Source organism: Dromaius novaehollandiae, chromosome 8 (assembly GCF_036370855.1).
Source record: "Dromaius novaehollandiae isolate bDroNov1 chromosome 8, bDroNov1.hap1, whole genome shotgun sequence".
Classification (NCBI taxonomy): Eukaryota; Metazoa; Chordata; class Aves; order Casuariiformes; family Dromaiidae; genus Dromaius; species Dromaius novaehollandiae.
Genome location: NC_088105.1, coordinates 20206209 through 20219822, shown reverse-complemented (window position 1 = coordinate 20219822; position 13614 = coordinate 20206209). Strand labels below are relative to the sequence as shown.

At 37.2% G+C, this 13614-nt stretch overlaps 1 protein-coding gene across 1 annotated transcript in view; it reads left to right on the top strand.

The window, feature by feature from the left end:
* The window catches only part of SLC30A7 (solute carrier family 30 member 7), a 32136-nt gene extending 19745 nt beyond the window's left edge, over positions 1-12391 (top strand). Inside the window, exons 9-11 of the mRNA XM_064515831.1 lie at positions 5709-5799; positions 6854-7003; positions 8382-12391. Coding sequence (XP_064371901.1) covers positions 5709-5799; positions 6854-7003; positions 8382-8429 — 289 coding nt within the window. The 3' untranslated portion in view covers positions 8430-12391. The remainder of the gene's footprint in view (positions 1-5708; positions 5800-6853; positions 7004-8381) is intronic.
* Positions 12392-13614: the final 1223 nt, after the last annotated feature.

The following is a 13614-nucleotide window of genomic DNA, read 5'->3' as shown; positions in this document are numbered from 1 at the left end:
TTGAGTCTTGAGAAGCAGGGAGTTGGTAGCTTGTGGTTCCTCAATTGGAGGGCTATATCCTGTAGTCTTTTAAAATGTCTGCATCATAAATCCATGGCCAATTCTGAGGGCTGAGGCTGATGTAGGGTTCTTCTGGAGCTCTTGAGCGGTCCCAGATGCCCCAGCATAGCTGGTGAATATCTGATGAATCTGTTTTCTTTTATTACTTTTTATACTGTCTCATGGAAATGTCTGTTTAGTTTAAAAATATAAATAGGACATGCTTAATAGACAAGTCTGTTCTTAAATGCTTCATCATCATTTTGTTTGAAATCTTTTTTTTTTAAAAAAAGTCACTCTTTTCAGGTCTTCTCCAAGATATTTTTTCATATCTGCTTGAGTCAATAAACAATTACCCAAGTCTCTAACTACTTTAAATATTTAAAACTAAATGTTTATTTCTTTTAGGTAGAAATATTCCAAAATATTGAAGCAATTTTAGTATTTCAATCAACTATGTGAAATTAGTTGTCAGGCAAAAACCATGGCTCCGGTATAAAGCTAGAAGTTTGTCAGAAACCACTATTAAAGCCGCATGTTTCTAGAAAGGCACCGTAGACTAAATATGATACTTGACTGGGTAGAGCATGTAGATTGCATACTAGTGGTCAAAGAAATGAAGCAATTAGCTTCAGTCATTTAGTGAAGTAAAAATGATGTAACCCAAGAAAACTACATAAAGCCTAGAGCTGCTTTAGCCTGGTGTAATGCAAAAGAGCTTTGGGGGAGAACAAACCTGTGACATTTGTGGCATAGAAGTATGAAAATTGACTTTGCTTATAAGTTAATGCTTTGTTTGACATGCGGATTATCCTTAACTTTTAAATGAAGTGCTGCATTTGCTAAAATTCAGAAGGAGCATTCTGCAGCAGAACTCCCCTGAACTAGCATGTTTGCAGTTGGACTTGTTTTGAGCTGTCGTTGTTAAATGGCATGCACTACCTTTATTTACAGGGTAATGGAACCTGCCAGCCTCGGTTGAGGATCAGAACCCTGTTTTGCTAAGAATATGTCCGTTGAAAAAGTCATTTGTGCTTCAGATAGTATCCTCACGAGGAAATAAGATACTCAACGTGATAATTCATGCATTAACTGCCAACTGTGTTGTCTTTGCTGAGATTTTTCTTACCTTTATAAGCTTCAGAATTTTTTTCCCATGAAGGCAATTGAATTTCTCTGAAATTTCGTGTCGGCTCTCTATGGCCACTCGGGAAATGGTATAGCTGTAACAAGTGCTTTTTTCGTTTGAGCGAAAGAATAAGGTCCATTTCCTTGGTGACTGAGGTTGTTCCAATCATAAATAAAGGCGCGTGCGTGTTCCTTATCAGCTCAGTACATGGCTATGTAAGAATCAGTGCTGATGTTAAAACGGTAGAGTCAAAGGTGTTCCTAGCCTTTCGTTAGCTTTCATTCCAAAGTCACCCCCTTCTCTCCCCCCCCCCCAAAATTTCTGATAACGAAAGGTACTGTCATTATTACTAGTATTATCAGTATTATTGTAGTATTAGTATGGCATAATTATGAGAATAGATCATGTAAAATTGGAAAAGTAAATATTAAACTTTTCGGTTATAATCCTTGTCTTGAGGAAAGCCTGCATTTTGCTTAAAATTGCCATTGCCTAATGGGTTTTTTTTTATAAAACTTAAAAGTTTTGAAATAGGTTGACATTCCTGGCACTGCAGATGTGGGTGGAGGCTGGAAATGTATGATTTTGAAATCTCGCTTTACACTTTAGGCTACAGTACTTGAAGGAAGAACCTTAGTTGGCCTCAAGTCCTAGCAGGATTTGTTTACCTTCCACAGAATCTGTTACAAGTATCCTTTATTTTTCATGGCACTGACAGCAATAAATGAATTTCCTGTTTGTACAATGATTATGTAAAGGGTCTTTATCCCTGTGCTTTTTTCAGTTTTGCTGTCTTAAAATTATGCCGATGCTAGACAATACTGCTGTCTGTAACTACATGAACAGTGACATAAATGGTAAGGGACTGAAGTGGGTATGAGTGTTATCTAGATGTGGTACAAGTTGGTTGTGATTCTAATACTTTCATACGTATAGTGTTTGGCTTTGATTGTTAATCAAGCCATATGTAGTGGCTGCCAACTGGATTCATCAGATTCATATCAGTGGATTTTTACCTGTTTCAACACCTTTATTTCCTCTGTAACAGTGTGTGTAAAACTGTAACATGCTTTCTGGCTGCTAATCCCTTTTGCACCCACTAGCCATTTTTACTATTACTGCTTTTTGTAGAGGATATGTTCATGTCCTGTATCTTTCTGTGGGTTAGCACCTCTTTCAAATCCCGTTGCCCTGTGTAATACTGTGATACAGTTGGCTTTGGTGATCGGAACCAGGTGAAAAATTTTCCCTGCTTTAATAGCAAAACTTATGGTGTGCTTATGCATGAAAAAAACCCTCAGTGAGAATTCTGCACTATTTATTTTCCTTAATAGTCTTTTTGTAATTAAAAAATAAAATAAGGGGAAGTATCAGCACAATAGTTGCTGCAGATACAACCACGTGCATTTTGCACTACAGACTACCCAAAAAAAGGAAAGCTTGGTCAAACTCTAAGCACATTTTCAGCCTGCTCGGCAGAATCATCTTTCCTAGTGGATGTTTTTCAGTCACTGGGGATGCAGCTAATACCCCTAGTGCCTCCTGATGATTAAGTGATACTGGTTTTCAGTTTGTGTTTGAAAAGGAAAGTGGGCTTTGTTTTTGAAACAGTGGAAAATCAGAGATATCAGAAAACTCTGGATTCTATAATTTGTCATGTTAGTTTGGCTTGCCCTAAAAGACTACCTTATACAAAAAAATGTCCCTTGGGGTGGAGAGATGTGTGTGTGCGCTCGTGTGCTCTTGTAGAATTTGTGAGGTCATATCACATCACTGCAGCTCTCCTTTGGTCTTTTCAGCTTTACAAAAGGTAAATTCTTAGTTGAACACTGTGCCCAAGAAAGATGTGACCTGGGATATGCTTCAGCATTTATCTACAGTGTCAAGCCACTTCCTAGACTTAGCTGTATTATTTGGATGCTTAAGATGTTACTGTTTCAGTTAAACACCATGGTTTTGGGCTTCTTGTTAAGTCTGGATAAAAATTGTAATTTGTGGAATGTTATTGCCAAATATTTGTACAGGGGGTTTCTGTTAAAGCCTTAGTATGGAGCCATTATAAAAAACAAATAGGAGAAATCTTGCCAGCAAGGAAACAAACTCGTAAGCTGTACTGCCTATACTAGGAGTGGAATGTCTTTCCTCATTCACTTTTTGTATTAGCTGAGTTTGCACTAATGGTTCCATCAGATTTTAAGTGCTGCTTAAAATTGAACACAGTTGCCTGGCAAGAAGAGACGGTATTTGGTGCTTGCGCACACCCTCCCAATGGTGTAGACTCCACCTTGGAAGCCAGTTCCTTAAGGTAAAAGCTTTTCAGAATTAAGCAACTCTAAATTTAAATACGTCTTCAGCTGAATAGCTCTCTAACAGGGTTTTAACTTCCCCTTTTCAGTGTGCACCCTGTTCCAGAATCAATCAACCAGTTTCACTGACCAAATCATTTTTAGAATGGGCTAGCATGCACCACTTGCTAGTTTTAGGTTTCCATAGGTTGTCTCTCCAAATTTCCCACTTGTTGATTCATTTCCATTAGATCAGATAATGTACATTAGTTTTATCAGATAACCTAAATATTTCATTCAAATCAGAAGTGTTTTGGTCAGACTTTAATGGATAGTCTTTCCCACTTAGTGGTATCTCTCAATAGAAAAAGAAGCTCTTGTATTCTCTATTTGTTCAGTCCTTTCCCTGGGGAAAAATACGCAGGCTGTGCGTGTATGTTTGAAGCTTTTGGATGCATATTGTTAGAGGGGCCTCATTAAATTTATGGAGATAGTGTCACTATTCAAAGATCTTGTATTTAGTTTGCATCACGAACTTGTGTGTTGGTCTTTCAAAGTTTTTGTTAAAAGCAAGCCTGCATTTTTAACTTGTTCGTTAAACTGAAATCAATTAAGCAATGAATTAATTGGCATTCTAGCTTCCTTTAAGGTAATGTTTGTGACACAGAGGTTATTTAGTGAGGGGGGACCATTGATAAGAGCAACTTCTTCCCTACACCTCTGTAATCCACTGTCTGTAGAACGTGACACCCCAGTGATGCTTACTTTGGACAGATGAACAATTAGGGTGTTGCTATATGGTCAGTTGTCTTGGTGGCACGTCCGTCTTGGGCCTTCTCTGCCTGCCCCTAATTGCTCCTTCCTGTTTCTGAACTGATTCTCAGTAACAGTACAACTGCATGAGGCACGTCAGGGAGTGCATCCGGCAGTGGATTTGGCTGGGAGAACAGGCGTAGGTGCAGAGCGGCCTGCTCTGAGGGTGCTCGTTTCTCCAGCCTGGTTCGTTGCCCGGGAGCCCCGCGCTCCCTGCCCCGCTGGGGATTAGCAGAGGGCTGAGCTTAGGAGCGGAGGCTGCATGAACTGGCACTGCTTCCGTGTACGACTGGAATGATGCCTTTAAAGATGGAAGGGAATGGTTAGGTCCTGCTCTTCCCCATCTTTGAGTATATAGTTTTCTTTGAGTTTTCTGCAGTGCATTCTCCTGTGCTCCCTGTGTTAAATGAGACTTCTGCAGTTTCCTTTAACAGACAGCCTAACTGATCTCTTACACATTTTTTCTGGGTGATTTTTTTTCTCTCAATATGACTGCTCATGTACTTCAGTTGTGATGCCAGTATTGGACAGTGAAATTCAGCTTACAGCTTCTGAAATTTATCTTCAGTTTTGCTGGAGAATGTACAATATGTACTGTTGTTTAACCTTCAACATTGGGCTACAGATTTTTAGCATCCTCCTGAAAATTATAGGATGCTGTAGTGAACCAAACGTGATGTGCTGTCCTAACCAAAGTTCACCATACTGAATACTTAAAAGTACAGATTTTTAGTATTAGCTTCAGAGTATAGCCCTACTGGTCTCCTGTTTTAATTTAAAAAAAAATGCAGTTTTATGAAAGTTCTTTTTTAGTTTGCTGATTAAACAAGACCATGCAGCCAGGAGGGAACCTCTAATTGTTTCCAGATGTTTAATGCTTGAGCTCGGATGAGGCCCTACACTTAGTTCACTTCAAGAATATGCTAAGCTGTCTGTTTCTGAGAAAATAACTTTGTTATAGCTGGACTGATCAATGCTAATTTTGTTTTATGGTCTCCCCATTATTATGTTAGTTCATAAGAAAAATATGCCTTAAGCCAGACACAAAAGCAAAAATGGTTTCACTTGCATATTTTTATGCTTGTGACTGCCATTGAAGTAGGTTTTGCTTCTGAACTATACTTACCAGCTGCTTTGTCACGTAAGTTTTAGGACACTTAGAGACTCCATCCCAAATCCCATAATTACTTTGTCAATCTGTGATTGTCCACTGGTGGTCTCTGTGAGAAATCTGAGGGCGCAGTATTCTTGTCTTTAGTAAGACACCATAGCAATTTTGTCAATCTTTTAATCTGCTATAGCAGGTTTTCATGGCAACTTCATCAGTTTCTAGTAAAACAACTAAAGAAAAATTCTTCAAGAGCGTGAAGGAATGTAGTGTTACTGCTTATTCTGCATGTTTTGAAAATATGATAGTAAGCAATTTCCTTATTTCTTTCTAGTGTTGTTCCACTTTTAAAAGAATCCATTGGCATTTTGATGCAGCGAACTCCTCCTTCCCTGGAAAATGCTCTGCCTCAGTGCTATCAGAGGGTGAGCTCTTATACTTAGGCCATTTTTGTTTAAGATTGCTGATTGATCGAGCCTCAACTGTGTATTCTGAGGATGTTTTGCAATGTTTTGCCAGTAATGCCCATGAAACATTCCTTAGATTGTACAAATGGAGATACCAGTTTGATTCTTACATTTCCGAAGTCCTAAATTGTATGTATAGTTTCAACTCAATTTGTGTCCTAAAACATGTTGCATTGGTTTAGACAAATAGATCCCAAAGCCTTTCCTTTCCAAGTACTCTGTGCTGATAAGTAGTGCATAATGTTTTTGTTCTGTTTTTGCTCAGGGCAGTTTTTTGTCTTTCTTTCCTTAAAATCTCCTTCTGTCTTTAGGAAAGCGAGGTGGCTTAACACTGAAAGTCTGTATCAGACTATATAGGCTACCCTGGATTTGGCGGCTCCTAGTATTCCTCTTTAGCTTATCCATCATTGTGTCATGTTCTGAACATTCAATGTGCCTTTGCGAGGTTAATAAAATGCATGTGTGGAAGGAGTGCCATTGTTTCAGATCGCAATTGTCACATGAAGGGTTTGCTAAAATGGGACAGAGGAAAAAGAATTTTGTTGGGACAGACCTAAACCCTTGCAAAATATTTACAGAAATTCAATATATTAGTATTCCTGTTAATAGTTAGAATCTCTCACAAAGTGTTTATGGGAAAATTCCTGGCTAACATCTGCATTTGTAAAAATTACTGTTTAAATTTGAGATGGCATTCAATTAAGTAACTTTGTGTCTGTTCTCTCTTGGGCAACTGTTTTCAAAAATGCACAGCAGATCTCAGTAAAATATATGTAGAATACAAATACAGCTGGATACAGCTTCTATGTATATGTAATGATTTTGTATATTTTCATTTTCCTTACAACTACTGAGGGAGTAATAAGGAATTTAAGTGAAATATCACAAACTGCATAGTGAACTAGTGGAAGTAAAAGGATACATCAGCTTCTAAAATGTTTTCTAGAAAAACATGGTACATATAAATGTTTTTTTAAGAAATACATTTTTTCAACAGTTGCTTGTGTTTTAGGTGCAACAGTTGCAAGGAGTTTACAGTTTACATGATCCGCATTTCTGGACCCTCTGTACAGATGTTTACATAGGGACTCTGAAACTACTAGTAGCTCCTGATGCTGATGCAAGGTGGATTCTAAGCCAGACTCACAATATTTTTACTCAGGTATGTCTCTCATCAGTGGAAATCGCACACATGTCAAAGTCGGTATCACCTTTCTCATGATGTGATGTAATTCTGATCACAAAAAAAAAGGTTTCTGGTTTTGATATAACTGTTGAAAAGTTTTTCTGCTGTGAAGAGCGATTTCAAAAATCTTGTGTAGGTAGACTTGCTGTACCTCTCTGCATAAGTTTTTGCCACTTACTGGAGATAACAGCTGTAGCTTTCTGAGGTGTATCAAATGAAGGTGAAGCCAAGCCCTATACTGACCACTGAGAAACCAAGAAAATAGATGAGGATTCCCTGCAGGTAAGGTTTTTGATCACAGACTGGAACTATTTCTTTTTGTTCACTGGGCTGATGCTGTATTTGTCATTGATTGCTGTTCCTTAAGAAGCCACATTCTTTACCTATTTTGTGTTGCCTTTTAGTAACATCCATGCTGTGGTGGTCATTAGTCAACACTTAACCAGCAAGTGTCATCTCTTATAAGACTGATATATCCTCCTTTATTTTCCTACCAAATTTATATAAAAAAATAGTGATGTATTTGATAGCATTTGAAGCTGATATGAAATGTTGGAATTCTTGTGACCAACAGAAACCTCATTAGAAGTTGATGGTTCTTGCCTAGAGAAGATCAAAATGTCAAAAACTTCAGCTATTTTTTTGTATTGCTTCCTTACATATTTAACAATTAAAAAATAAAAAAATCACTTTGGCTACCTGTTCAAGTATAGGTACTGGATATGAATAGTCTACAAGCAGAATCTAGAGTCTATTATACATGATGATGATAAAACTAAGGAAGGCCTGTTTCCTACAGCTTCTGAGGGGAGAAATGGTTTGATGCAGTTCACATGCCTAGAGGGTTACCAAAAGTTATTTTGGCATGTCATGTGAATTCACTGTAGCCGTTCTTGGTTCTTGCGAAAAACTTAGCATAGAATAGGTTCAAACCACAAATCCCATGTTATGTTCTTGTGCTTTGTGCCATTTTAAACTGACAGCTCTTCAAGCAGATAACTTTTGAGGCAGATAAACTTGTACAAAAGAAAGTAAGAATCACATTTGTCTAGCTTCATTTGTGACATAGTTGTTACTTAAGGTGAATCAGAAAATGTAATATGGCAAAGCTAATGTTAATATACATTTACTGCATGTGCCTTTTTTGACTGTATGAAGAAACATGTATTCATACAGCGCTCTTAACAGTTTCTGGGTTTATAAATTGCCAGTAACTCAATGAATGATTTACTAAATGTGGAAGGTGCATACTAAGTTCCTTGTTAGGTAACTTACTGGTGTGAACTGGTGTTCAGGACAGTTAAATTGCTTTGGCTTCTCAGTTTCTTTTAAACTCTCCTTTTCTTATCCACAGGCGGGAGTAAGACAGCTTTACGTACAGATAGATGTTGCAGCCATGTAGTCAATTTCTAAACTGTGCTGTCGGACCAAAGTTTTCTGTACTGTATATACTTCTCAAGACAGTTGCCTCCACCACTGTTCCGGAATTGACTGAATAGACTTCTGCTAGACTTGGGCTACTGATGGAGTTCACTTCTAAGGAGTAAATATTGAATGAATGTCATGGACTTTGGGTCTTGTCTTTTTGTGGCCCCTAAACTTGTAAGTTTTTGTGGGTTAGCTTTTTTCTTTTTTTTTTTCTCCTTACTACATTTGTTCCAATAGGAAACTAACATTGTGGTACTGTCATGTCTTCAGTGAAGCTGCTGAAACCACTGCTCATTCCCATAAAACCAGTGTTATCAAAAATTGGAAACTTGTTTTGTACATAATGTCACAATGGCTGACATGCTTTAATATAATTCTATGTTTGTACAATTGTTTGTACTTTGCAAACTTAATGAACCAAACCATATTGGGTTTTCAAAGTGCCTTTTATATCAGAAGTATTTGCCAGCATAGATATGGAACATTGGAGGGTTTCATTACTTTTACAAACATATCTTGTATGCAGTCTGATATTTACTAGTGATGTATGTGGGGTTTTTGTGTACTTACATAGCTGTAGATGTTAGACTTCCCTTATGCTTGTGTCTTACCAAACAAACAGAAAAATGCTAAATGTAAAAGGCAAAGCTATCATGAAGAGACTTGTTTCCAAAACAAGCTGGATACTTCGTTGTATGTCTGTTGTGGAAATCATTTTAGTCAAAGTATTAGACCTCAATCCTATTCTTAAGTCTCTTTATACTGTTACAGTAATGAAACATTACATGATGCTACCCATGTTCATAGTCACCAAAAGACCAGGCAGCTGAGGTAAGATGCTGGTGGCAGAAGCAATGCCTGAAGCTTTTTATCTTCCACGTTGTGCAGGGAAAAGAAAAGAATTAAATCACTAAGTTGTTTGAAAACTTAGTCTCCTCAATTTTAATAGACTGTAGAAATTCTTACTAGAGATTAGTGAGATAACTATTGCCCTTCCAAATACTGAAAATAGGTGTTCCTAGTGGTTATACCTGAAATGGAAATAAGGACCACTTTTCATTTAAAATTATGCTTTTTCCAAGTTGACAAGTCTGATATTTTTGATTTTGTCTGTCCCACCGTAACCTTGTATGTTTTCATCAAAACTAGTTTTTCTCAATGCAGTAAATTTTTTTCCAGAAACATTAGTCAATCATATTTTTCTAGCATTTACTTTCACTTTATATTTTCAGATTTGAGTGGTGTTTTCAAAGACAATCTGCTAGACTTGGTATTACAGCTAATGATTCTTTGAAATTGTAGTAGTTAACTTGGTAATGGAAGATTTTAGAAACAGACACTTTACAAACAGAACATTGTGGAGTAAAACAAGATGAAAGCATTCTTATGAAAAATCATAGCTGCTACTGATTGGTGTGGATTTTAGGTATTCTTTTGGTACTTGATATGGGGAAATACTGAAATCAGGGCCCTCTGAAGCTGATAATGTCTGTGTAGTAAGTGCTAGGTACTATGAAAATATCTAAGATTCATTTGCAGAAATAGTTCGTCTGCTACTGCGATATTGCTGAAATTATGATGGAGAAGAGCTGTTTCTTGCATTCGTTTTTGTCGCTCCTATATGGTATCCAAATTCTGATCTCTTTTCACATGAAAATGCTGATCATTGCTAAATTGATACCTGGTACCTGAATTCAGCCTATGAGATGCAGGAATGTGATTGTTCATTCTGTACAAAGCTTGGGTTTGTTCACTTTAGCTTGCAACTGGAACTGAAAATTGGATGTAAAGAACAGTAAAAAGCCACATACCACTTTGAAGCTTTACAGTCCCCTTCTCCCAGGCACATCCCAGTCTTCAGACCCTTCTTTATCCCTGTTACTGGTTTCTGACCCTATTCAGTTCTCCTGGGAATGCAGCTGCGCTGTTCCGTATCCCTCTCCTCAGGCCTCCTGCATGGCAGCCCTGTCCAGCTCGCTCCAGCGCTCGCCTTGCTCACGCTGTGCCAGGCCGGCAGTTCTGCAGTGGGGGACGGCGTCTGGAGGCTACGTGGGCACGGAGGGAAGAAGGGAGGTTGTCAGAATCCACTGACCAAATCTGGATATTAATTCAAGATATAATTTGTGTATCTGATCACAGAAAAGATAGTTAAAAGACAAAGCTGTGATAATAAGTGCCAAGACCCTTCACACTGTTTTTGTAGTATGTTACAGGCTTCTTGTTTGTTGGTGGCATGATTTCTTGATTTTTTTTTTTTTTTATATGTAATATTACTACTATCTGAGGCTACAGTGTATCAACAGAAATCATTTTAAAAGCAAGCGCTATCCAACTTTGTAGCAATTGTGTCATGATTCAAGAGCCCTCTTTGGTTTAAATCATTTTTGTAGCAGTGCAGTGTCTTATTTCAGGTCTAGGCTTTCTAAAGTACTGTAGTGCCACCTAAGTTGTTAGGCCTGGCCACTGTTTGACTTTTCTCAATGAAAAGACAGTTGCTGTGATTTACTCTAAGTCTCCAAGTGAGAATCTGCCTGGGTTGTAGTTGGGTTTTGTTAAGATGTAAATTTACAGACTTTTAAAATACAACAAATGGAGTGAAAAAGCTTATAAGCTGGTTACAATCACAAAAATTAGTTTTAATCATGTTTTGAAGTCTTTGTATTGCTTATGAGGATTTCTTATCTGACTGTTGGAAACACACACATGCAGGTCTGGATTTTCTAACCAAGATAGTGTAGAAACATCAAGTCATCCTTAAAAGTAATGAAGCAAGCATGAAGATATGTATTGTTTGTTAAATATAATTTTGAGGGTCATATAGGGAAGCCAGTTTCAAAGTAGACTTAGCCTTTTTAGCCTTTCTGAAAAAGATAAGCATCAATAGATTCTACAAAAGGCAGTAGATATATCTAATAATTAAATATAATTATATCCAGAATGTCAATAAGCAGGGTGACATCTGATTTTTTTTCACCTACTTGCTTTGGTTTTAGGAGACTACAAATCATGCAATTGAAAGTGAAACCTTTCATATCTTGAACATTATTTTGTGTTTTGCTAACTATGTAATACTTTGCTTATTATAAAACAGTTTGCCTTTAACATGTTAATGGAGAAGCCTACCTTTTTTTTTTTTTTTTTTTTTTTTTTTTTTTTTTTTTTAGGACAAAAACATAGATTTGTATGAATGACTAACATCCAATGATGGATGAATGCCTGCAGATAATCTGCTAAAACTGACTTTTCTGATACAGGTACTAGATTTTGAACTAAGTTTTCCAAATACTCTTTTCTTTTGGTGTTATAGATTACCTGCCATAGGGTTACGGGTCTGTATAAATGGTTTTCTTCTGTGACTGAAGACAGCAACTTACAACCATACTGTTCCAAAGGCTAAGTCTGCAAACTGCATGCTTTTTTCAGGAACTGCTGCAAAATGTTATTTCACTTTTCTAAGCAGCAACCTGTGGAAGTCTTAGCTGCATTTCTGGAGAGTTTAAAAAAAGAAAAAAACCACTGTAGTGTTCTGTACTTAAAATGCCCCAAATGTTTGGCATGCTAAATAACGGTGGAAGAAAACTGCTCTTCTCCTTAGGAGTATACATAGTAAAAACCGATCCTTTGTAGGCTAATCCTGAAAACTTATCCTTATGGATAAGACTTGTTCTTTATACAAATAAGGCCCAGATAAAGAGCTAGACTACTTACGTGATTTACTAAACAAATGCAAAAAGTGCTGGTCCAAATAAATGACTGCTTTTTATGGACTCTTGTTCACTGAAACTAAAGTTTAATCTCATCACTTGTAAGAGCCAATGACAATACCCATTGTGATATTCTAAACTTGAACTTTCTAGCTGTGTTACAAGTGGTTCTTGTCTTTACATACAGATTGAAACAACTTCTACTAATAAAATGGACCTTAGTGAGTTTTAATATTCTTTTTTTTTTTCTGAAGAAGTAAAGCTGGGTTTAAAGATGGAGGAAGGAAATGGTATTTCTTTTAACTTGTTGGTAAATAAGCCTGTTGAGAAGCTACTGCTGAACTTCAGTTTTCCCACCCTTAAACTAAACTGTTCAATCAGATTGTGAAGTTCATGGCTTTTCCTTCATCCTGAGTGCAGACTGAAGTTGCAGAGAAACCTTGATGCTTTTGTAAAATGCAAATTAAGTTGGGCATTACTCTTTATTAAATGCAAGTCCTAACCAATACTCATCTAACAAGATCTTTAAATACGAATTCAGAGCAACAGTTTTAGCTACTAATTAAGCCTGGTCTTGTTTTCTCCAGCAGCTATCAAAATGTTATTTGCTATGATTCTTGTTATCCCACCCCTTTTAAGTGTGGTTTAGGGGAGTAAGTAAAGAGGGATATATGTTAAACAGAAATGTACTTCATAATCCACTTCTTTGATCCCTAATACTGACTCACTGGTTAATTTCTCCTTTACACTTGTCGCAAAATCCCTATCTGCAACCTCCTTGGATTCCCTTTGGGTTTTCTCCCTGTTCAAGCTTTGTTGCAGTGACCATCCATGTTGGGACCTCACTGGCCAGAGACTGCTATAATGTGAAAAGATGCCAGCTGTGCTGCTGTTTTGTCTGGCAGGTGAAAACTGCAGGCTTTGCTTTGTGCAAATACTGGTGAATCTACTTGTCTGTTTTAGTGAGCCACAGGAGTTCCTGCCTATGTGGTAATTTGGCAGAAATAATATGTAAAAAGGAGTTGCATATTTCACTTCCCAAATGCATTAATCTTTCATGCATATGGTAGGGTCTTGTACAAGAATTAAATGAATTGCTGCAATACTTTGGCTGGAATGTGAAATAATGTGAATGAAGAAATTGCTAAAAATCATTCCTGGTAGGATACAACATATTGCTTGCCTTGTTTTCAATTACAGCTACTTTCAGCTACATGAATTACTCCTAGCAGTGAACTTAAGTTGAATAGAGCAGTGTCCAAATACCTGTGAAGAAATCTGGTAACTCCTTGTGTTACCAACTCACCGAAATTCTGAAGACCATATATTATTTTGTTCTGGAATACTAATGTTAGTAGCTTAGCCATGACTTGTCCCAAGTGCAATATTAGAAAATTTTAATGTAATCTTTTCTACTTGAATATGGTCTATATAGTATCCTATATTACTGGAAAA